Below are 25,277 nucleotides of genomic sequence, written 5' to 3' on the forward strand. Positions count from 1 at the left end.
TACTTTTCTGCATGTTATATTTAAATAAAAGTACCTTTAAAAACAATGGGAGAGGCCATATGAGGTATATATAAGGTAAGCATTAAAACATTCCCAAAAGGCACAAAGGCAAGAGTGGGGCAAGGCTATTGATAGGATAATTCGGCCTCAAAAAGGTGTTAATCCTTCCCAATTAACTTACAAATTTAGTGCAAACAAACTGATTCTAAAATTTATAAGAAAAATGAAACAAGCAAGAGTTGCCAGGAAACAGACAAGCAGTGAGGTTGTGGGGAGTTACGGTAGGGGTAGGGTTGGCCCTACCAGATGTTAAAACATAGAATAAAGTTAAAATGTGGCCTTGCGGCACGGAGAGACAGACAAGAGGATGCTCAAAAAGAGACCTAATGCCGCATGAAAATTTGATTTTTGAAAAACACGGCATTTCAAACCACTGGGGAAAAGATGGGACTTTTTAGTGAATGATGTTAGGAAACTGGATAGCCATGTGGGAAAAGATAAAGTTGGATCTGTATGTCACCCATTTACCAGACTGTGCTCCAAAAGGACCTAAAGCCTAAGGTGAAAAATACTACTGTACTCGTTCTAGAAGCAAACATGGGTGAATTGCTTTATAGCCTGGAATGGGGAAGCCTTTCAAATCATGACTTAAAATCCAAACACAATAAAAGAAAGACTGAGAAATGTGACTACATTAAACAATTAAAAGAAGAAGCAATCAAAAAGGTTACACAGCAAAAAACACCAGAAGCAAAGTCAAAAGACAAACACCAAACACTGAGAAATACCATTTGCAACTGATATCAAAGAAAAGGTACTAATCTTGCCCATGTGTAAACAGCTTTTGGAAACTAAGAAGAAAATGAGCAAAGTTGACAGAGAAGTGAGCAAGAGACAGCTACTATAGTTTCCCGAGAAAGAAGCGCAAACAGTCCTCTGAGACGTGAAAAAGTGCTCCATCTTGTTTCTCATGAGAAGGGCGATGGGCCGCACCCTGAGTCGGCGCAGCCGCTTACCCATCTTCCAGTCCCAGGGCACTCTTTACACAAACCCGGACTCAAGTGCTCAAAATCCTGAACACAAGCCAGGTGGCTATAGCAGCCTGTGGGCCGGGGCAGGAAGTGCTCTACCTTCCTGGAGCTGGTGCTGGATTCCCGTGAGGCTCTGGCCCCAAGGCAGTCTGTTCCCCAGGAGGGATGCTGAGCTCTAAACAGGAGTGTCAGAGGGAGAAAGGAGGAGGGAGAGAGGGACCCCTGCCATGACTCTGAAGACAGGCTGGTTCACACACAAGAGGAAGGTGGAGTGCCCCCCTACCCTGGGCCCCAGCCCCAACCCTGCCCCAGCCAGGCTGAGCCGAGCAGGCCTCTGCCCACGCCTGTCTGGAGGGGGTGCCCCGCCGAGAAGGGTGCTCACCGGGAAGGACTTGATGGACCACACAATCTCACTGTTCTCGGGGACCCACTTGACGCTCCCCACTGTCGTCTTGAACTTGGGTGAGTCGGCATCGTTGGGCACAGGGATGTGGATCTCCACGTTGTTGGCTGTTGACCGCCGCTTGAACTGGCTCTTGGCCTGGAGACGAGGCCAATGTGGCCAAGGTTGCGGCGGGCGAAGGTGAGACAGCCTGGCTCCCACCCAGCCTGCTCCCACAAGGGCCACATGCCCCTTGGCCTGGCCTCTGGGAGTCCCACTCCCAGGACCGAGCTGACCCCCACGCCCTCTCCCACCCCCTGAGGACTTCCTTAAGCTCAACTTTGGACGGTCAGTCTCTGCCCTCCTGTCCCCTTGGCCTTTGGGACTCCCAATCCCTCCCTCTGGCCCTGGCCTCCAGGGAAAAGGTCTGTGTGACCAGGGCTGGCCTGGGCTAGGTGAGGTCACTGAGTGGCAGACGTGCTCCACCTGGACACTTGGTCACAGGCCACTGCCACGGTGGCCGCACACAAGATCCGGGCAGTGTGTCCTCTCTGTGCCCAAGGCCCCGGACAGGCCAGAGATCCCAGAAGGCCTGCACTAGGCGGGGGAGCCCAAATGCCCCCTCTTATGCCCCACACGCCTGGCTGATGCTGCGTGCAGGATGCACACACACCTTGATCATGTACTCGATGCGGCTGTGGGAATGCTTTTCAATCACAGACTCGATCCAGATCAAGGGCTTGACCTGTCGGGGAGAGTGAAGATGGCGCTCACAACCAGTCGTTTTACAAAGCCCTGTTTCACAGAGGGGAAACTGAGGGCAAGGGACCACAGGGCCAGGTGTGAGCCCAGCACACTGCTGCTCGGGGCTCCACAGCTGGTGCCAGGATGGGTCAGAGCACTGGAGAAAATGCAGAAAACATCACCGAGGACGCTCTGGTGGGGAATGCCTGGGAAATGGGCAGTGGTGTCAAAGGGGTCTGGCCCCTCAGTTCAGAAAGTTCAGAGCCTTGCATTGTCAAACAGGCTCCTTGGAGCCCAGGCTGCTCATGGGGAGCTGTGCCCATCCTGGGCATCACCTCACAAGACGTGAGACTCGCTGTGGACAGGGACGGCTCCCAGCCAGCAGGGAAGAGGAGGGAGGCTGCCCCAGGGGAGGAGCAGGGGCGGGGGCCTGGGGGCCCTCTTGGCTGGCGGCTGGTGCACTCACATGGGTGTTGAGGCGGTAGGACATGAGCTCAAACTCGCCATCGGGTGGGATGAAGGAGATGGTGCGGTCGTTCTCAAAGCGAGAGAGCCGCACACACTGGTGGAACTTCACGTCCTCCAGCTCCACGGACTTGCTTTTGCCACCTGAGGGGAGGTGGGGGTGAGGGCGGGACAGTCCCTAGGCCCCCCAGGCCACTCTCTCAGCAATGCTCCCACTGTCTAGGGTTCACTCCTGACACAGCAGAGCAGAGCTGCCCCCAGATCTGTGCGAGTATCTTGGGCCACGAACACCAAGGGGGCCGGCTTCTGAGGCAGCCACGCCCCATCTCTCCTCACCCCGCTGGAAGCCCCATTACGTCCCAAGATTGGGCTGAGGACAGGGCTAGTAGGCCTAGTTCACAATGAGTCCCCAGCCAGGGTTGCTGCCTGGGACATGTTTGCTGAATGACTAACAGACCCCACTGAGGGTGCTCGGTGATGGCTTGGGGCTCCCTGAGGGCGCCGGTCCTGTCATCCCTGGGGTCCTGTCTTGGTTTCCCAGCCCAGAGAGACTGTGTGGGTTGAGCTCAGTCCTGAGAGGGGAGCTGCTCTGATGGGCTAACGTCAGAGAGGCCCTCACTAGCGATGCTGCAGACGTAACTATGACAACACGCGCCACTGCTCCGGCCGCCGGTGGACCTGTGGTTGGCGGGGAGGCTGGTGGTCCAGTTTGCAAACACGGAGCCCCAGCCACCCTGGGCTCCTGAGGCCGCTCTGGCCATGCCCCACCATGGGAAGTGCTACATCCAGGCCAGGCAGCGCATGCTCGAACCACTGTGTGTGGCTTTTGAACAGCCCAGACCCAGCGCCAGAGGTGAGGGCAGAAACCGGTTCTGGGAGGGGAGAGCGAGCCCGCAGTACCTTCCAGTAGGGTGGAGTTGAGGACCTGTTGTATGATGCTCCATGTGCTTTGGCACCTAAGGTGCTCACCTGCACCTCTGGCCCTCGGAGCAACAAGGGGGCTTGACTTGAGTATTTTCACTCTCCCATGTCCTCTAAGTCCAGGTGTTAGTTTATCCGTTTTCACAGTTGTCTGGTAAACAACGTGAAAGTGTTTCTAAGCCAAGTGCTTGAGATGAACTTGTTGCTCATCACGCAGGTGAACAGTCCCTCAGCTGCCCCAGGGACGAAACCTGGGCCCCGGTGGCATACTCACGGCCCGTGTTGTCGAAGAGAACCTTGTCGTTGAGGCCCAGGCGCAGCTCAGGCATGCCCGACAGGAAGACCCGCATCTTGATGGAGCCCACAATCTCACTGCGTAGGACGTTACCGTTGGCACTGACCTAGGGGGTGGCGAGGAGGGGGTGAGGGGAGGCCCCACGCACCGGTCACTGTCCCCCAACCACGCTGTGTGACCCTCCTGGCCACTCCCATTCTCGAAGCCCTTCTCTCTGTCCCCTGAGCTGGGGAGGCAGTGCCAGGCCAGGCCAGGGAGGCAGACACTTACAGGTCCCGCCTTCTAGTCCTCAGGCCACACTAGGCTCCTCCCTCGCAGATGGGCCAGGTGATACTGTGCCTGGAATCCTCTCTGAGGGCTCTCCTCTAAGTTGCTCTTGGGATGCCCGGGGCAGACCTGGTGGCTTGAGGCCGTGTGCTCGGCTGGCCTGGGCAGGGACTCTACCAGGTCTGCTCATCTGCTGGGAGCAGGCCAGACTGACTTTCCTGGAAATCTCTGTTTCTCCATGTGGGGCCTGGCAAAGTCCCTAGGGCTTGTTGAAGACGGAGCTTCCAGGACCCTGCTCCCAGGGCTGCCCTGATGTCTGATAACCACCGATCCAAAATAACAATACACTTAAGCAAATACAATCACAGCTACAACACTGACTGAGCAGCTCCTCCTCAATAGGGCGGGGCTGTGACTTGGGCTACCTTTTAACTCCTGTGCAAACCGGAAGGCATCTGAGAGTGCAACTAAAAATCACAGTAGGACGATGGGCAAACCCGGAGACTGTCCTCAGGGGGCCAGGCTGCTGGAGCACCTCTCCTTGGGCCCATTTTAGAGACGAGGACACTGAGGCACAGAGAGGATGCCACACGCCGAGGGCACAGAGTGGCTGGCAGAGGTGCTGGGGCCACAGCCTGGACCACCACCCCGTAGTGCCATTCTGCATGAGGCCACATCCACACCAGCAAGTGAAACAGAGGGCTACAAACTCAGAGGCCCTAGGGCCATATGGGCCGTTCCTTGGAGGGCCTGAGTTTCCGATTTCTGCAGAGAAGCAGGAAAATCTGTCCAGTCTTTAACTCAGATGTCTGCAAGTAACACGTGCACACATGAAAGCCCTCCGCCTCTGAGGGAAGTGGAGAATTGAGGCGCCATGTGGACGATGACCCCGAGAAAGGCACAAAACAGGACAGAAGGCCCTGCAGGGTGTGGCTCCATCACTTCCCGTCTCTCACTATGCTCTGACCACGCTGGCCTCTCACTGTCCTCGCCTCAACAGGCAGCAACCTGATCCCACAGCACACAGAAGCTGCTTCCTCCTCTGCCTCTTGCCAGCCCTGTCTGCCTGTCCATCCATCCTGTCCACGCTCGGGTGAGGGGTCATGTCAGGCTGCTCACTGCTGGGTCCAGCACGAGGACAGTGCCTGGGGCAGTGGGCACTCGGCGAGCCCGTGCAGACATGGCCCTTCGCCCCTGGGCTCTGGGCAGCTGACACTACCACCTGCCTTACTCTGCGGGTCCTCCGTGTTCCCCCCCGACAGTCTGCCCTTAGACCCCCTTCTCTGGGGGGCTATCTCCCCTTGGGGAGTTGGGACTGCACCACCCTCTATAGCTGAATGATGGGAAAGAAGGCTCAGGAAGTGGAGACAAAAGCCATGCAGCCTCTAAGGCTAATCCTGGTCACCTGGGCAGCAACCAGGAAGGTGCTGAGGCGTGACTGGCAGCCCAAAGCTGGTGCCTTCCCCAGGGTGGGCATGGAGGAGATGTTTGCCGGGGGATCGGCTGCCTAATTATACTAGTACAACAAGATTTTCAGAACCTGGAGGCCAATGTTGACTCTGAAGGCCGCCAGTTCTGCAATCAGACTTAGGAAGGTGTGTTCCAACATGACTGGGATGTCCATACCTGCCTCTTGCTGCCCCTCGTATGGAAGAACAGGGGTCCTTGGGCAGTGCCATGTGTAGGGACACACTGCGGCTGGGACACCCCTGAACTCCCAGCACTTTCCCAGGCAGTTGTTTATAAGCTGCTCCCTGGGATTGCTTCTCCACCTTAGGACACCCTACAGCCATGTTCTGGGCTCAGTAAACAATTCAGACGAAGGTCCTCAGGCAGGAGGGGAACGCAGTGAGTGAGGCCACTGTCTTGCCTCATGGCTTAGTAAGTAAGAGAGCAAATACGTTTATATTCAGTCCACTGGGAGAATCTTTTTGGAAAGCACTGTTACTTAGCAATTGCATGTCTGGGAACTCGGCCCTCCAGAAATCCTGCCCAGATAAGGGAGATGCCCAAACACACATCTGAGGATGAGCAATCATGCTCATTTCTGCACTGGCTGTAACAGTCAGAAATGGGCACACCTAAGTGGCCCACATGACTGGACTGGCCCAGCCAATCCCTGTCTGCCCAAGTAATGGGAGTGAGGCCCTCTCCCGAGAGGTGACAGGCAGGCTGCAGGTGACATGGGACTGGCCTGCATCACCCTTTCTCTACCACTGACTACAGCTATAAAACCTGGGCAGGATGCATGGGCAACTACTGGAAGACTGAAAAGGTGGATCTGGGAGGAGCCGACTGAATGAGCAGTCCTCCCTACCCCCCTACCCATGTGAAAGTGCAGCAGAAACCTGAAAGTGGAACCAAGAAGTACCGTGCAGTCAGAGCTTGTGGAAGCCTCTGGCTCTAGCTCCAGGGCCAGAAGGGGAACTCCTGCCGCTCAGAAGGAGTATGGAAATCCCTCATTTACCCCCTTTTCTCTGTTTTCTCACGTCCCAGGCCCTAGGCAATTCAGCTGCCTTTCCGAGAGGGTGGGGCAAACCCAGGATTTCAGCCCAAGTGCAGACAAGCGCTAGAGTAGGGATCTAGAGCCCTGAGTTTTTGGCCACAGAACCAAAAAGGGAAGCCCCCAGCCAGAAAGCACCAGGTAGAGAGCAGAGAGTGAAAGGTTCAGGTAAGCAACCTCATGAAGCTGTTTATGTCTCCAGATCTCTCTAGAACCAGGCATGCATGGATATGATCCTAATTAGCACGCCAAAGACATCAAGAACCAAACTGTCCCCAGTCCCTGACGGACCACTGGGCAGTGCATATTTGGCATAGATTTAAATAGCAAAGGGCACAAAGGCTTTGAAAACTGAACTGATTCTCATGGCCCATAGATTGGGGGTTGAAACTTGTGGCCTGAACCTAACCAGGACAATTGTCAGCTAAAACAAACAAACAAACAAAATCAACATTTTCTGTATAATTTAAATAAGACCTAAAATCTTACCCCAGGATATAATCTAAAATTACTCAGCATACAAAGAACCACGAAAATTTCAGCTCACATGGAAAATACAATCAACAGACACCAACGATGATATGGATATTGGGATTATCTGACAAAGACATTAAATAGCTAGGATAAAAACTGCAAACACTCTTGCAACAAATGTCAAACTAGAAAGTCTTGGGAAAGAAACAAGACTATAAGAAGAAGAATCAAATGGAAATTTTAGAACCGAAAAATACAATAACAAAAAAATCACTGAATGGGCTTAATAGCAGAATGGAGATAACATAGGAAACCGTCAGTGAACTTGAAAGCAGATCAATAGGACTTATCCAATCTAAACAATAGAGAGAAAAAAAAGATGGAATAGAATGGACAGAGCCTCAGAGACCCTTGGGACAATAACAAAAGGTCTAACATTTATGTCACTAGAGTCCAGACGGAAACGAGAAAGAGTGAAATGGTGAAAACATATTTTAAGAAATAATGGATGAAAACATCCCGAGTTTGGTAAAATACATAAATCTACAGATCCAAGAAGCTGAACAAGGCCCAAACAGTAGGAATCCAAAGATATCCATACCTAGACACATCATAAGCTATCTGCTGAAAACTAAAGACAAAGAAAAAATGTGGAAAACAGCCAGAGAAAAACAACACATTAACTACAGGGGAATACCGATTCGAGTGACTGTGGATTTTCATCAGAAACCACGGAGTCCGGAAAGAAGTGACACAACATTTTTAAGGTACTAAAAGAGAACTGTTAACCCAGAATTTGATATCCAGTGACAATATCCTTTTGGAATGAAGATGAAATAAAGACATTCTCAGATGAAGGAAAACGAAGGGAATCTGTAGCCAGTAGGCCTGTTTTGAAAGAATTGCTAAAAGAATCTTTTTAGATGGAACTGAAATTGTACCAGAAGGAAACCTGGAAAATTGGAAATGAGGGGAGAGCAACAGAAATAGTAAATATCTGGGTAAATATGGTCGAGAGTCTTCTTTTTCTCCTCTTGAGTTCTTTAAAGTATGTTTGACAATCGAAAAGCAAAACTTTTAACACTGTCTGATATGGTTTTCAATGTATATAGATGAATATACAGGACAACTCTATAATGGGGCAATAAAGTTTCTAAATTCCAATTGAAGCTGTAAAATATTAACTCTAAGTAGAGTATTTTATAGCAACCACTAAAATAACTATACGAAGAAAAAAAAGATAGAGTGAAGAAACAAAATGGAACACTACAAATGTTCAAAAAGATCATAGAAAGATAGGAAAAGGAAACAAAGGAATGAAAAACAGAAGGCAAGTAATAAAGTGGTATATTTTAATCCAAGCAAATTAACAGTTACAGTAAGTATAAATGCTCTAAATATATAAAAGACAGAGACTGTCAGAATGGATTTAAAAAATAACTCAATTATATGTTTTCTACAAGATATATGGCACAGGTAAGTTAAAAGTAAAAGGATTAAAAAAAAAGGAGTAAAAGGGTAGAAAGACATATACCATGTAAACACTAATCAAAAGAATTCTGGAGTGACAATATTAATAGCAAAACAGACCTCAGAGCAAAAAAATTATCAGGAATAAAGAGGGACATTATATAATGATAAAGGGGTCAGTTCACCAAGAAAACAGAAGAATCCTAAATCCATTTGCACCTAATAACAGAACTTCAAAATATGTGAAGCAAAGACACAGACAAATTCACAATTATAGCTGGAGATTTTAATGCTCCTCAGTAACAGGTAGAACCAGTAGACAGAAAATTAGCAAGAATTGCTAAAAGAATTGAGCAATGCCATTAACCAACTGGATTTAATTGGTATTTACAGAACACTCTCTCCAACAAGAGCAGAATATACATTTTTTTCAAGGGTACATGGAACATTCACCAAGATAGATCATATTCTGGATCATTAAAACAGACCTTAACAAACTTTAAACAATTGACAGTATATAAACTATATTCTCAGACAATAATAGAATTAAATTAAAAATCAATGACAGGGACTTCCCTGGTGGTCCAGTGGTAAAGAATCCTCCTTACAGTGCCGGGGACATGGGTTTGATCCCTAGTCAGGGAACTAAGATCCCACGTGCCACAGGGCAAATAAGCCCACGTGCCACAACTACTGAGCTTGTGCGCCTCAACTAGAGAGCCTGTGTGCCTCAAACTACAGAGCTCACGTGCTCTGGAACTTGTGCACCACAACTACAGAGCCCATGCACCCTGGAGCCTGGGCGCCACAACTAGAGAAGAGAAAACCTGCATGCCACAGTAGAGAGAAGCCCGTGCGCCACAATGAAGATCCCACATGCTGCAACTAAGACCTGATGCAGCCAAAAATAAATAATAAAATATATATATATATAAATAAATAATAAATCTTTTAAAAAATCAATGACAATGAGATAACAGAAAAACCTGCAAACATTTAGAAATTAAACAACACTTTTATTAAATAAGCCATGGGTCAAAAAGAAAGTCTCAAGGGAAATTTGAAAATATTTTGAACAAAAATGAAAATCCAACATATCAGTGTAGGATACAGCTAAAGTAGTGCTTAGAGAGAAATTTATAGCATTAAATGTTTATATTAGAAAAGAATAAAGTTTCAAATTAGCATCTTTAGTTTCCACTTTAAGAAACTAGAAAAAGAAGAGCAAAACAAGCCAAAATCATGAGGAAGAAAATATTAGAGATAAGAGCAGAGACCACTGTGACTGAAAACAGAAAAATAATAGAGGAATCAATGAAATCAAAAGTTGATTCTTTGTGAAAATCAATAAAACAGATAAACCTCTCATAAGATTGACAAAGAGAAAAGAAAGAACATAAATTACCAATATCGGAAATGAAAGAGAGTGTATCAGTACAGACCCTGTACACATGAAAAAGGTAATAAGGGAATACTGTAAACAACACTGTGCATAGAAACTCAGTGACTTAGACGAAATAGATCAATTTCTTAAAAACAGCAAACTACCAAAACTCACTCAAGATGAAACAGAAAATCCAAATAATCCTATAACCATTAAATAATTGAAATTCGTACTGAAAAATAAATCTCCAGGCTCAGATAGTTTTGCAGGTGAATTCTACCAAATAAAATTAGAAATAAGCAATTTACCATGGCTTCCAAAAAATGAAATACTTAGGTATAAATCTAACAAAAAATTTGTACATGGTAAAAACTAGAAAATGCTGATGAAAGAAATCAAAGATGACCTAAATATACATAGAGAGACATACTGCACTCATGGATTGTGAGACTTAATATACTAAAGATATCACATCTCCCCAAATTGATTAATAGAGTTATTTAACACAACACCAATCAAAATCCCAGACAAGCTGATTCTAAAACTCTACACAAAGGAACTAAAGAGCTGAACAATTTTGAAAAAGAAGAATGTTGTGAGAGTCACATTATCTGATTTTCAGACTTACTATAAAGTTACAGTTATCAAGACAGTGTGGTTATTGGTGAAGGAACAGATATACAGATCGATGGAAAAGAACAGAGTCCAGAAATAGAGTTGCACAATATGGCCAATTGTTCTTTGACAAAAATGCAAAAGCAATTCAATGGAAAAAGGATAATATTTTCCAAAATGATTTTACAACAAATGAAAAAAATGTTCAATATGCAAAAAAATGGATATATGCCTCACACCTCAAATAAAATTTAAGTCAAAAATATCATAGACCTAAATGTAAAACTATAAAACTTTTAGAAGAAAATTTAGGAGAAAATCTATGTGACCTTGGGTTTGACAATGAGTTCTCAGACATGGCACCAAAAGCTTAATCAATTTAAAAAACTGACATTTGGACTTTCTCAAAATTAAAAACTTTTGCTCCGTGAAAGACAATGCCAATAGAATGAAAAGAAAAGTGACAGACTAGGAGAAAATATTTGCAAATCACATATGTGACAGAAGACTTTATCCAGAATATATAAAGAACTTTCAAAACTCAACAATCAGAAAACAAACAACTCAAAAATGATCAGAAGATATGAAGAGACACTTCTCCAAAGAGCATAATGATGCCAAAGAAGCACATAGAAAGATGCTCAACATCATTAACCATTAGGGAAATGCACAGTAAAGCCATGATGAGACACCTATTAGGATGACAGAAATAAAAATGTTGATCAAGGATGTGGAGCAACCGGAACTCTCATCTGCTACTGGTGAAAATGCAAAAATGTTAACAGCCACTCTGGAAAACAGTTTGGCAGTTTCTTACACAGTTAAACATACACTTACCATATGACCCAGCAATCCCACTGCAGGGTATCTGCCGTAGAGAGATGGAAACTTCTGTCCACACATAAACCTATACATGAAATGTTTATAGCAACTCTTAACAACTGCCAAACGTTGGAAACAACCCAGATGTCCTTTGATGGGTGAATGGATAAACATACTGTAGTTCAACATATAAAATAAACAAATATAAGAAGAAATAAACTTTTGATAACAGAGCAACTTGGATGAATCTCAAAGGCGTTATACTGAAAGAAGCTAGATTCAAAGTGACACACACTGTATGATTCCACTCATACAACAATCTCAAAAAGACAGAACTATAGTGATGAAGACCAGATCAGCAGTTGCCAGGGGTTGGGAACAGGCAGGAGGGTGTGACTACCAAGAGGCAGCATCCAGGGAGGTTTCTGAGGTGATGGAGCTGTTCTGATTCCTGGTTATGATAATGGGTACACAAATCTGTACATGTGCTAAAATTCATAGAAAATATGGTCAATTACCAAATAGTCACTTAAAAAATAAAATTAAAAAACAAACAAACATACACAAAACAGTAAAAACCAAAAACCAAAAAACCCCAAAAACAAGTCACAGGAGAACTACATCTTATGTTCTCAGTTTCACAGAAAAACAATGTATGTCTGTATATCTACAGCACGAGGTCCCAAAGGATGACAATGAATCCTTAAGCGATGTGGCCTTTCTGATAACAAAGCCCTTCACTTTCAAAGTCTATACACTGCTTTTTTTTTTTAATGATGTGCATGCATTCACTCTAAATAAGAACAGAAACTAATGAAGATAAAACAAGCTCACATTGCAATGAGCAGCCCAACCTGAATCCCGCTGATCTGCTATCACACAGAAACTACCTGTTTCTCAGGGCCTTGCTAGTTTTAAAAGTAGAGCTGCTTTTATTTCCAATCATGGAGAAGATAAAATTTTAAAAAAAGAAAAGGAAGCCTACCAGGAGATTGACGGACTCAATGACGTCCAAGAACACCTCGTTCTTCCGGTACTTGATGCCCTCAGAGCGCCAGGACACTGCGTTGGTGACGGTGGCTGGGGGCCGTGGGGCCCCTGTTTCCAACTTGTGGCCTTCCTGAGTTATGTACCTGTGGGCCCGGGCTCACAGTTAAGCAGCTCAGGCACAGACATTCTTCAAAACAGCCCCTCCCTGTAGCAGGCGCCAGGAAAGGCAGGCTCTGGTTTCACCTGAGGCTGTTTAACACAAGAATATCTTACGATTTCCAAAGCCTCCAACAAACTCTTCAGTTACAGCGAGCGCAGAGTGGTCACTTTTAGGGAGCCAAGGAGACAGCGTTGGTGAGGAAAACAAGAAGTGGGCATGAAGTGCTCCCCTGCTGGGGGTGCAGAAGGGACCAATCTCCTAGGGGTGTAACCTGGTGACCCTGATTCCACTTGGGGAACAACAGATGTGAGATGTGCTGAAGTTCATGTGGCTTCTCTGAGTGTCCCTCTGCTCCCCTGTAAAATGGGAAGACAGCACCCCTGATTGTGAATGGAGTGAAAAAAGTGCTTGCACAGGGCCTGGTTCACAGGAAGTGCTTAATCCACGGTGACTGTTACTTGATGGGCAGGATTCCAAAGGAGGGAGATTTTTCATCATAGCTTCATTTATGACAATAAAAACAAAGGCAGGTGACTCCCTAATAACAAGCCATTTAGCACACTTCTGTGGATGGAAATGAAGACCTCACAACAGGAAAAATGCTCATGCTACGCACGGATGCTGCGTGGGAAAAGGACCCACAACTGTCCCAGTGACTTAGTAAACTTCTGGTGCGGCTGGAGACAGGGCAGGGGGACCAACAACATGAACATACGTTTGCTTCCTCCACCTCCAAACCTGCTGACGACATCAATGTTGTGACGTCACCCAGGAGGGGCCTGACCCCTGCCCCCCATCCCCGGGCCCCATCCCACCCACTCACTCCTGCAGGATCTTGCTGTCTGTGGTCTGGGGGTAGCCGAAGTCCATGAGCTCATCCAACAGCTCGTAGATGATGACGAAGTTGTCACGGATACTCTCCTCTTCCAGCTCCTTGAAATATTCCGAAAATACCTGTGGTGTTGCGTGGGGGGCAGATCGTTGGAGAGGAAGGACGAGGAGGGGATGAACGCTTGCACGAGTTCATTTGCCCTTCGTGCCCTGAAGCCCCTGCTAACAGCCCTTTTGTCCACGAGCTGCGTTTGCCCGTTTCCCAGAGTGCTATGGACGAGGCCTTGGGCTCAGGGAATGTGCGCAGGAGGACAGCAGTGGCCGCCTATGAGGCAGGAACCAGGCTGGGGGAGTACAGGCGTCAGGCCTGGTCAGAAGCCCCACCCCTGCGGGCCCACTCTCCTCCCCTCCCTGACAGACACTCCCAGGCCTGGGGCCCCTTCCCATCTTCTCTTTAATCCTGATTGTAACTATCACCCTTTGCCTCTGAGCCAGGAGTGACTCAGGTGAGGGATAAGAACCACTGCAGAGGGGACAAGTGGCTCTTCCAGCCTCCTCTGGCCTCCCTGAACTCCAGTCTGTACAGCTGTGCCTGCAGACGAATCTGCCCCATTTCAACAGAAAATTAAGAGAATCAAAGCAGGGATGCCAAAGGAGACAAAGGGAAGAGGAGCTTGGTCGAAGCTCTTTCATGAGTACAAACACTTCAGGGAGGAGAACCTTCCTCCTTCCCGCTTCCCCGTCTCCACACCCCAGGACTGCAACCGCTGGGCCTCTCCTCTGAAATCACAGGCAGCGCAGCCCGGCCTGCAACAGCTCTGGAATGCAGGCCTACTCCTCAGCCTGCACCTGGGGCCTCCCCGGGGGACATGCTGCTCTCCTGCCCCCATGTCCTCACTGCCCACACCAGCCTGTTCCCCAGTGTCTGGCGTAGATGGCTCTTGATCTGGGCTGCACAGGGCACCATCTGAGGGATGAAAGCTTTCCTGGGCCCACCCCAGGCCTCCTGGGCCCACCGCCCGCTTTCTTCAACCCCACAGCCCCCACTTTGGCCGCGCCCCTCCATCTCTCTCCTGGAAATCGGCCTGGCCTCCCAGCTGCCTTCAAGTGCTTTTTCTACTCAGCAGCCAGAGATGTCTTACCTCGAATCAGGTCTTGTCAGTCTCCTGCTTAGTGCCCTCCACCATCTCTCGTGAGACTTGGAATGAAATCTGAACTCCTCCCTAGGCCCTGTACATCCCGCCCCTGCCCACCCCACCCACCCCTATGGTCTAGCCCTGTCACCTTGCTGATAGCAGCCCCACACTCTGTTCTGAGCACACTGGGCCACCTGATGTTCCCTGACTGCACCACGTGCACTCCCCCGCCAGGGCCTTTGCATGTGCTGCTCTCTGCCTCCCCAGCTGTCAGCTGGGCCTGCTGTGTGTCACCTCTCTCCAACGTAGGGCCTCAGGCCTCTGTGTTTAGGCCCCGCCCCCACAAGATTCCGAACAGAACTTGGCTCCGCCCTCCTCCTGCTTATCCCACCTTCCTAATCTCTGACTCATCTGGTTACCCTCCACCCTTCCACAGCCAGCTAGGGGGCATACCTGTCCCTCTTGGAGTCACGGCGCACCTGGCCTGAGCCCCACCTCCCGTTCGCTTTCCTCTCTTCACCAGGCAGAGGGGCAACTAAGGCCACAGAATCCCACTCACGGATCACGTGGAGCTCCCCCATCTCACTTCTGGGGTTCCAGCTCCAAACTCCCTAGGGATGCTGCAGCCCTCGGGAGGCTGGTATGGTGAGGCACACTGCAGTGCCAGGGTGACGGATTCCCCTGTGGCTCAACTCACCTGCACCACCTTGTAGAGGAAGGAGAACACCAGTGACACGCACGCGTTCTTCTTAGAGGTGGCGACCACTGCATGGCGGCTACAGTCAAGGAGCAGTCAGAGGCCTGGGCTGCCACCCCACAGACCCCAGTTCACTGCATGTTTTGGAGCCACCCCAAGCCATGACTTGGCCCTCAGCGGGTTACAGACCTCCTGGTCTGAGCTGGGCCTGGGACACAGCAGTTACAGCCAGAGGAGGTCCCGGCTCCCAGGGAGCGCTCAGCTGACAGAGGGGCAGCAGGGGGCACAGGGAACCCACCCCAGCTGCTGGGTAGCGGGGGTTGCCCTGAGGAGGTGATGCCTGAGCTGAGGGCTGAAGCCCACAGTGTGGTAGAGGGCACTTCAGGTGGGATGAGCAGCCTGGGGCAGGAGGAGGTAGTGCGGGTCATCCAGGAGCGGAAAGCAGGAGCACAGTCGGCCCTTCTCCAAAGCCCATCGCTTACGTGACCCTCCTGAGGTCCAGGGCTCCCCAGGCAGGCTCTGGCGGAAGCAGCCAGGGCCAATTCTAGCTCAAGCCTTTCTTTGAGCCTTTGCCCCTGAAGCAAACCTTTTGAATGAAGCCTCCATTTTCTCACTAGTATGATGGGGGCCTGAAAGTGGATTTACTGAGGTGATGTATGTAAAGTGTCTGGCACACTCCCTCTGATGGGCGGTGGGGGGGGGCGGGGGGGGCGGGGTATGTCCTCACTAGTATGATGGGGGCCTGAAAGTGGATTTACTGAGGTGATGTATGTAAAGTGTCTGGCACACTCCCTCTGATGGGCGGGGGGGGGGGGGGGGGGGGCAGGGTCAGTGTATACTGGGCACTTCCTGTTCCTCTTTCCTTAAAGGGCCTCAAGCCACCCAGGGAGGCCAGTTCCTGTGCACTGCGCCCTGGCCATTCACAAGCCTGTGCCACTCCAGTGCCAAGCTGTGAGCTCTGGGAGGGAGAAAGGGACTGCTTCTACCTCACTTCCTGCCTCAGCTGGCCCAGCGCAGGGCCCCAGGACATGGAGCTGGGCCAGTAAAAGGAGTGCTGGCTTCCCACCTCTAGTCCGGGCAACATGCCGTCCAGGTGCTCTCTAAGGAGGGGCAGAGGGCACCTCTGACCCTCATGGCTGGGCCTTGCTGGAAACTGCCACCTGACGATGGAACTCAGGCTGCAACTCAGGCAGGGTGTGCTGGGCACTGGCACCCAGAGGGACAAGCCCTCGATGTCTCCTCCCTGGCTGCCCATGCGTGAGACACTGGGGCCCAACTGGAAACTGGTCTGACGGCTCCTGCTGCGCTGACACAGCTGCCCCTCCCTCCTCTCCATACCCGGGCAACCACTGCCCAGACCCAGGGCAGCTTCCAAGATAGCCAACTCTTGGCTCACAGGCCACCTACCATACTCTACAGAGCTGCCCCTGAGGCCTTCCAGAGAGGGGTGAAGAAACAGAGGCACGATGAAGGGAGCCAGACCTCAGGGCACTGGGTGAAGGTCCCAGGCCAACACCTCCCACCCTGTAACATGTACACAAATCACTAGGGATGGCCTTGCTACAATGCAGATTCTGACCCAGCAAGGCTGCATGGCATCTGGGATTCTGCATTTCCAAAAGGCTCCCAGGGGATGCTTGGGCCCGTGGACCACACCTGCACTAGCGAGGTCCTGTGTGTCTCCATGAACACGGGAAAGGGGAGAGAACCCACGTCTGCTGGGGGTGATGCATCTGCACCAGCTCAACGGACCCTAACAGTCCTGCTCTCGCCGGACTGTGGGAAGGTGAGGACTTGCCTCCAGTCGCATAGCTACTGGAGCTTGGGTCTGAACAGGGCTGTGTGCTGCAAAGCCATGCCCTTCTTGCAGCAGTGCGGATACCAGAATGTGCCTGACCAAAGCCGTGGGGGGCTGGTCAGACCTCACGGATGGAAACTGGCTCAGCCAGGTCTCCACATGAGCCTGAGCACGGGGGGCTCTGAGATCCGGGCAGGGCTGGGAGGAATCTCTCCCCTCCTCTGTATCCCACCACCCTTCATGATCCAGGCCACCGCCCTGCCCACCTCCGCCTCCCCACCCCTCCCTATGTCCACTTCTGATCCCTGAAGTCTGGCATCCACTCAGCAGCCAGAGACTTTCAGAAAATGCAAACGTGCCCGTGTCACCCCTCTGCCTGAAACCTTCCAAAGACTTCCCAACACACTTCAGGTGATTTCCTATGAGGCCTTGCAGTGCACACCCTGCTGACCACTTGGGCCCTGCTCCTACCATGCAACCCCCTCCAGGGCTCCAGTCACCCCCCACTACAGCTTCGGAATGAGACTTCGCCTGGGCTAGTGCTCCTCGTGCCGGCCAACTCCTGTGGCTGGCAGACACCTGGCCTTCCTGCAGGTCTCCTCCAGGATGTCACCTCCTCAGGGAACCCTTCCTGGCTCCCTGGACCTCTGTCACACTGGTCATCCTTGGGCAGCAGGGAGCTCCAGAAAGACAGGGCTGTGCCTCATGGGCCCCACTGGCCTGAGCCAGCCCTGGGTCAGCCGGGTCAGGGACCGGCAGCCCTCAGTTGCACATGTGTGTGAATGCACACACATGTCCACACGGGGCCCCCTGGGAGCCCCCTAGCCAAGGGATACGATACAGGTTGTTGTGCTTGATCCACATGAAGCGGACTCCCCCATGGGCCAGGATAGGTGACAGCATCCCCTCCTCCTCTTTCTCCATCAGGATGGGCATGAAGTGCTCCACCTCCGACATGTCCACGTCACCGCGGTAGTTCCGGCAGATGAGCACCTGGGTGGAGGTGGAAGACAGGGAAGACACTTTCATCTTGAGTTCCACCAGCTGGATGGCTGGGGTGGCGGGTGAGACGCACCAGCTTCCTTCCCTCCAGGGACCCCAAACACACCTGTCCATCAAAGGGCCATCTGATCTCCATCCCCCAGGGGATTCCTCAAGGAAAGCATTTCGCCAAGTGAACTTCCACAGGGGCCAGTGGGAATCTTCCCAGAGGGAGCGTGGAGGGGGGCTATGGGGCAAGAGTCCAGGACCGCGTCACTCGGGAGATGCCAGGTTAAACAATGTCCTATAGGCTCTCACTGCAGATCTTCTCAGAGCCTTTCTGTGCTAATGAGCCCTGCTCTTCTGTCTGTGTCAGGAGAGGGACACTGCTAAGTGTTCACATCTACCAGAACCTGCCTGTGGCCTGAAGAGAAGCTCTTCTCCTCATCTCTCTCTCATGGCCTGTGGGTTTGGATGTGAAACATCACTGCCGATAGGAAAGGAAAATGGGACAACCACTTTGGTAAAGTTTGACAGGTTCTCAGAAAGTTCTAATCCAGCTTATAACCCAGCCATTACTCTCTTAGGTATTCACCCAAGAGAAAGGAACCATACGTCCACATGAAGATGCATGCATGGATGTTCACAGCAGCTTATTTTAAATAGACTCAGGCTGGCGAGAATGCCAACGTCCTTCAACAGGTGAATGGAGACATAAACTGTCCAGCCACCCCATGGAACACTCCTCAGCTATGAAAAGGAATGACTACTGACACTGGCAACAGCATGAGAGAATCTCAGGATCACTGAGCCGAGTGAAAGAAACCAGACAATGAAGAACATATCTATGTGATTCCACTGAAATAAATAAATCCTGGGAGATGGTAACAGAAAACACATCAGTGGCTGCCTGGGGACAGGTTGGATACAGACGGGTGTGAAGAAGCTTTAGGGGGTGATAGAATATGTGTTTATGGTTTCCTGGGTATACATAATGACTGAACTCATCAAACTATATGCTTTAAATAAACACAGTCTGTTACATGGAAGTTACACCTCCCTGAAGGAATGAAAAAGGAGGTGTGAAGCTATGCCATTCTGAGCAAGGCCCCATTTGGAGATGCCGCCTAGAGCTGCTGCCACTCTTGTGTGTCCATGAGGACAGCCGGCAGTATAACTCAGTAATATGCTGAGAATGACACCACAGAGCTGACCAGCCTGGGAGCCGCCTGCCTCAGAACCTGTAGTTTCATAAGATACATTGTCTTACTGTTACAAGCCAGAGAGAGAGAGAGAGAGAGAGAGAGAGAGAGAGAGAGCGCAGGCGAGTGAGCAGGCGAGAGAGAACCTTCCATTTCTAGTTTCTCCTTTGTGGCCTATGGGCAAGGGACCCTGTGCCCTCACTGCTGTTCAGAAGGCCTCTTAGAGACTCAGCACCCAGTGGGTGAGCTTGTGGGTACCTGGACCAGGCCCTGGCACAGGGATTCCCACATACCCTCTCATATATTCTTTGCCAGGAGTATATATTGCCTCATATACTCCCCCCACCATGAAGCAGGACTGATATTTTTAAAGAGATGGACAGTGATGTCCAGAGAGGTGGCACCACCTGCCTGAGGTCACACAGCGAACAAAGGTGAGCCAGGATTCTAACCCCACTTCTCACTCCCTTCAGGGCCACTTCTGCTTGATAAATATTGCTTTCCTGGGCTTCCCAAGCCCACCTTCTACCCCATGTATCCAATTTTGGGGGATGCCACGGGCACAGAGTCCCCGGGCCCCCAGTGTGTTCAAAGGAAAGAGCAGGGAGCAATTTATTTTGCTCACCTTCATCACCAAGGCTGCAGAGAGGTCCACTCATTCATACTGTCTACCATACATCATGCTGGGCCTGGAGACACAGGGGTGACCAAGACAAACAGGGTCCCTGCACTGAGACAGCTGGTCAGGGGGAAATGAGAGACTCTGCAAGGGTATGACCTTCAAACTGAGGCCTGAGGGGACAGGCAGGATAGAAGCAGAGGGACCAGTGTGGCTAAAGCCATGGGGTTAAGGGTGCAGCCCATGTGGGCACACCTAGGAGCACTGGTTAGGTAGAGTAGGGGCAGCCTCGGAGCTCAGGCTGCAGGTCAGGACAAAGGCAGGAGACAGGACAGATTGGAGGGAGGCAGGCAACGAGGGGACAATCCTCAACCCTTGCTGCTGATCCTGACCCCACAATTCCTTTCTCGCAGACAGTGAGACAGGCGTTCTTAAACAGAATCAGATCAGATTGCTTCTTGTTTAAACTGCTGCTACCCCAGCCTCCCCTCATACAGAACAAACTGCAAGTCCATCCCCATGGCATGTCTTCACAGCCCCTCCAATGCCTCTCCATCCATGCTCCCCAGACTCACCCCATTCCAGCCATCCTGGTCAGCACCCTAGCTCTCTCTAAGCAATCTACATTTGCTCCTGCTTCAGGGACTTTGCACTTGCAGTTCCCTCTGCCCAGAATGCCCTGGCCTAGATCTTCTCGGTTCTCAGACCTGAGCTCAGATGGCACCTCCTCCAAGAAGTCTTCCCTGCTCACCCTGGCTAAGATCATATCCTGCCCCTTTCCACTCCCAAGCCCACTTTACCTTCACTGCCCACATCACCACTGCATTATATATTCATATCCTCATTTATCATCTGTCGCTTCTACCAGAGTCTAACACTCCCTGAGAACAGTGACCACTTTTGTCTCGTTTACGGCTGTGTCCCAGCACCCACAACAGAGCCTGGCCCATAGTAGCTGTATAGTCAGTAAAAGTCAGTAAAGTCTGTGCAGTGAACATGGCAGTGAGGAAAAGGAGGCCAGGATAATGCCCATGTCTCCAATGTGGGCAGCTGCATGGATAGTGGTGTCAATCACTGAGATGGGGAGAGAGAGCAGGGCTGGCAGGTGGCAGGGAGCTCATCTGGGGAAATGCCAAGTTTGCGGTGGCCGTGAGACCTCCAAGGTGTCCTGGAGGCCTGTGGATCTCCAGATAAGTGCTCTGGACTTTGGAACAAATTTGAGAGTCATTGGCACAGTGACATAAATCAAAGTCTGCCTCAAGGAGAGCAACAGTACAGGAGGCACGCCAGGCCCAAGCATGAGGAGCCGACGTCCAAGGGGAGGGCAGAAGATGAGGGGCAGCAGTCAGTGAGAGAAACGGGGAAAACAGAGAGCACAGCAACCTCGAGGCCAACAGAAGCCTGCTGAGGAGGAGCGTGGTAGTGGTGTCAGAAGCTGCAAAGAAGCAAGAACGATAAGGGCAGAGAAATATCCATGGAGGGCTTTCTATCAGCTGAATGCGGCCCCGCTGGTTTCCTCGGTCATCAGAGGCTCTGGCTGGCAGGCAGATGTGTGGTTGTGAATTCCCTGACCTTATTTTTTATTAAATGAAGTCTGCGCAGAAGGCAAACTTTCAAAACATGAGATCCATGGGGAGTGGTATAATAAATGGTGTGATGGTCACTGAGGATGGGAGGCAAACCCACAGCTGCCTCAGGAGCTTCCTGAAAGGCACGTATAATCATACTTCTTCCAGGCTATTGTCTCCTATGGTGGCTGTTCCTTCTTGGGATCAAAGTGGTTCCCTCTGTCCTGCTCTCCCATCTGGACATCCTCAACACCCACGGCCCTCTTGGTATCACCCTCCAGGCTCCAGCATTACCCAGGACTTTTGGCTTGCCAGCGCCAGCGGGCCCACTGTGACACCTCCTCGTTCACCTGACTGCCACCTGGTCACCTTCCCAGCTCTGGCATCTCCCTCCTCCAGGAAGCCTTTCGTAAACACTTCTCCCGCCAGCCCAAACTGAGGCTGGGTAACTGCATTACCTGGGGCCTTGTCCTTGTGGCTAATGGGATCTGACCATTTGGATCCATGTGTCTGCTTGGATCTGTCAGCTTCCATGCACCTCCCCTACCAGAGCTCAAGGTCCGTGGGGACTAACATGGCCTGTGGACCATGGGTGGTGCTGAGCCTGCCTGGTGCGTCTGCTCAGCGAGTTCACACACTCGCCCTAGGTCATGCAGCTGAGCAGCAGAGACAGGTTTTGAGCTCAGCCCTAACTCCTCAGTCACAGAGCGATGGTCCGCACTGGAATTGGTGCCTACTAGGTGCTCATGAAATGTCTGCTGAAGAAATGAGTGATCTGAGTAGGCAGCCTGTAGGACCTCTGGTGACACAGTGGCCAGGGAGGAAACAAGAACACGTGCTACAAAGACTTGGGGAACACTGCACCCTCCCAGCCCCTGGTGTGCCCTGTGTCTTTCTTTGCCTCCAAGAAGGTTGAAGAAGGGAGCCTAGTACTGGGTCTCACTAGCTGTTGACTTTGGGTGGCATCCAAGGCAGGCAACCCACTTAAGGGACTCTGGGAAAGTGCTGGGGGTGGGGAATGGAACAGCAAGGGACAGTCACTTCACCTCTTCACTCCCTGCTGCTTCTGAGCTAACTCCTGCCCACTTCACCTAGGCCCGACACCGGTGTTTCTCTCACTCACTGATGTGGGGCTTGTTTAATATTGTTGGTTCTGCCCTATTCTTGTTACTCCCCAACGCAAGAGGTCTCTTGGCTTCTAGCTGGGAGGGACTTGGGGGAAGGCAGCAGGTCACTTCTGAAAAGTTTTGAGATCCGTCCTTTATGAAGCTTTCCCAAAAACCCCTGGGAAAGGCACCCAAGGCCTAGTTATGTCCAATTCCTCCTTCATGTCTCAGCCGGGTTTGTCACTCCCCCTGGGCAGCCCTTCCTGACCCCCGGCAGAGGCTGACTCTCCTTATTATATCATCACTGCTCCACCACTGCAATTTATATTTATTTGTGCTTTTTGAGATCAGTGTCCCTCTACCACCAGATTGTGAGCTCCAGAAGGACAGGGACTGATTTCTGATTTTGCTCCCCAAAGGCAGCCCAAAGCTTAGTACCCTGCCTGGCACTTAGTAGGTGCTCCTCAAATATCAGCTGAATGAACAATTGATTCTGGGTTCAACTCCTAGACCTGCCACTTCTCTGTGACCGGTGTGACCTTGGGCAGACTGCATCGCCTCTCTGTGCCTCAGTTTCTCCCTCTGTTAAATGGCACTCCCACCACCCACTTCACCTGACCCTTGTAACTCAATGTCACAGCGAACGTTAAGAAATCCCTACAGGGACTGGCACAGAAAAATCGCTGAATAAACATAAGCTGCTGCGCTCCCAGAGGGCGGGACTGGCCCGAGGGCACACTGTCCCCGCAACGCCTCACCACCTCTGGTCAAGGGTCGTGCAGCCCCTCGGCGCCAGGCCTGGCTTCCAAGCGGGCTGCGGCCCGCGCTCCCCGGCACCCACGGAGGCCTGGGCCGCCAGCCCACAGGGGTGGGGGATGAGGGTCTTGCAGCCGGTTACCTGGCAACGGCGGCAGCCCACTGCGTTATCTAGCAACGAGGCAGGGCTAAGGCGGACCTAAGACCTCTTCCTGGATACTTAGCAACAGGGTGGAGGCCTCAGGTGCTGCCAAACGGCTTCCTTGCCTAAGACCAGGATGGCTCCCATTGGCCGGTTAACTAGCAACAGGGTGGGTCCCCATGGGGCGAGGCCCCCGCCAGTTGCCTGGCAACGCGGAAGGTGGGGCGCCCTCGGTACCTTGCCCTTCAGGTCCAGCACGTAGACGGCACTGGCGGACATGGTGGCTGCGGAAAGCCTCGGCACTGGCCGAGGGCGGCGGCGACAGCGGGGACTGCCAGGCGGTGAGCCAGGCCGGGTACGCCCCGCGACGGTTCGTTTCCACTTCCGGTCCGGGGAACCTCGCGCGGACCGTTATGTCCGGCCGGGAACGAGCTGCCAAGAATGCGCCGGCGCAGGGCGCAGGGTGCGCAGGCGCAGTAAGTCCAATGCGCCCTAACTTCCCGTTCCTCCCTCAAGCATCCCGGAAGTAAGCCGAGAGGGGCGGGGCGGGGCGGGGCGGGGCCGGGCCGACTGAGGCAGGGCACTGTAGCTGCCTGACTGGGCGAAGCCCCTGCAGCTGAAAACCCCACTTTGTGGGCCAAGTTAGGTAAGAGATCCTTGTGGTTGAACCCACCTGGGGCCCAGCCGTATGGAACTCATAGCCTGGTGGGGAAGTCGAAAACAAATATACAGTCACCAATTGTGATACCCTTTATAGGGAGGGGTAAGGTGGTGGTTACTTGGAAAGAAGTTAAACTCTCTGGCAATTGAGCCGTAGCAACAGTCAGTTCCTGTCACCTGTCAGTGTCAACGTTTGTCAGTGGACAAGTGTTTCAGTTTATTGCCTGAAATGATCTCCTGAAAGCCACACCCCACTGAACCTAGGCAAAAAGCACGTGATTTATTTCTGTAGTTAGTGGTCACTGTGGGTAATGCAAACTGTGACCCCAATTAATCTAATTGAATTATATCTCATTTGCTTTTATGAATACTCGGCCTTTGGAGAAATGCCTGCATTCTGTCCCAATGAACCATCACAGTGCCCTGGGCCCAGTCCTGCAGTATCAGAACCATTTACCCAGGCTGCTTGCCTCTCTCTTCTTTTATCTTCTCTACTACCTCCACTTGGGGTTTTCAAAGATAGTTTTTGCAACTCTGTGGTTATACATCCTCTACTTGGGGTAGAGATGTAAGTGCAAGAAAATCCAGAGAAGAAAACTGGAATCTTTAAAGGTTATCAAGTGAATCCTGGGCTGGAAGAATTCTTCCACAAAGCAGCCAACTGAGGCTTTTTGACATCAACTCTCTCTCAAGAAATCCTACCGTGCCTAGCCTCATACCTTGCCCAATTTATTGCAGTGTTTTAGAAAAACATGTCTTTTTTCTAACTACAAAACTGTACATCTCACTGAAGAAAAACTGAGGAAATGCCAAAAAGCATAAGGCAAAAAGAAAAGCCACCCAGGAGAGGCAACCCTTTCCATTATGGAGGATTTCTTTTCAGGCTTGCTGTGGGCATTTTAGATGTTTAATACAGTATCGGGGGGCTACGAGGACAAAAGTCTTTTGAGGAAACAAAGACTTCCAAGTGCCAAGAGTACTGTCACAGTAAACACTGTTTACACATAAATTACTTGTAACCTCCTTTTCTCCATATGTGGAGGAATTTTTTTTAACATCTTTATTGGGGTATAATTGCTTTACAATGGTGTGTTAGTTTCTGCTTTATAACAAAGTGAATCAGTTACACATATACATATGTTCCCATATCTCTTCCCTCTTGCGTCTCCCTCCCTCCCACCCTCCCTATCCCACCTGGAGGAAGGAATTTGAATCATATCTGAATTTCATTCTTGGCAGTTAATGTATAAGTCAGATT

General features: G+C 50.7%; 1 protein-coding gene across 3 annotated transcripts in view; it reads right to left on the minus strand.

Annotated features, from left to right (window-relative positions):
* Positions 1-23,773, minus strand: part of AP1M1 (adaptor related protein complex 1 subunit mu 1) — a 29,910-nt gene extending 6,137 nt beyond the window's left edge. The window contains exons 1-10 of one of the 3 annotated variants that reach the window (XM_082836688.1): positions 23,597-23,773; positions 17,822-17,978; positions 15,188-15,255; positions 13,347-13,477; positions 12,359-12,506; positions 11,389-11,424; positions 3,818-3,944; positions 2,624-2,766; positions 2,087-2,158; positions 1,414-1,572 (exon numbers count right to left, since the gene is read on the minus strand). In XM_082836688.1, coding sequence (XP_082692814.1) covers positions 1,414-1,572; positions 2,087-2,158; positions 2,624-2,766; positions 3,818-3,944; positions 11,389-11,424; positions 12,359-12,506; positions 13,347-13,477; positions 15,188-15,255; positions 17,822-17,978; positions 23,597-23,638 — 1,083 coding nt within the window. In that variant the 5' untranslated portion in view covers positions 23,639-23,773. Of the gene's footprint in view, positions 1-1,413; positions 1,573-2,086; positions 2,159-2,623; positions 2,767-3,817; positions 3,945-11,388; positions 11,425-12,358; positions 12,507-13,346; positions 13,478-15,187; positions 15,256-17,821; positions 17,979-23,596 lie in introns of those variants that run through there. The other 2 variants (XM_082836686.1, XM_082836687.1) reach the window with 2 other exon arrangements.
* Between the last annotated feature and the right edge of the window lie 1,504 nt (positions 23,774-25,277).

This window comes from Leucopleurus acutus (genome assembly GCF_964270905.1).
Source record: "Leucopleurus acutus genome assembly, chromosome: 3".
Lineage (NCBI taxonomy): Eukaryota > Metazoa > Chordata > Mammalia > Artiodactyla > Delphinidae > Leucopleurus > Leucopleurus acutus.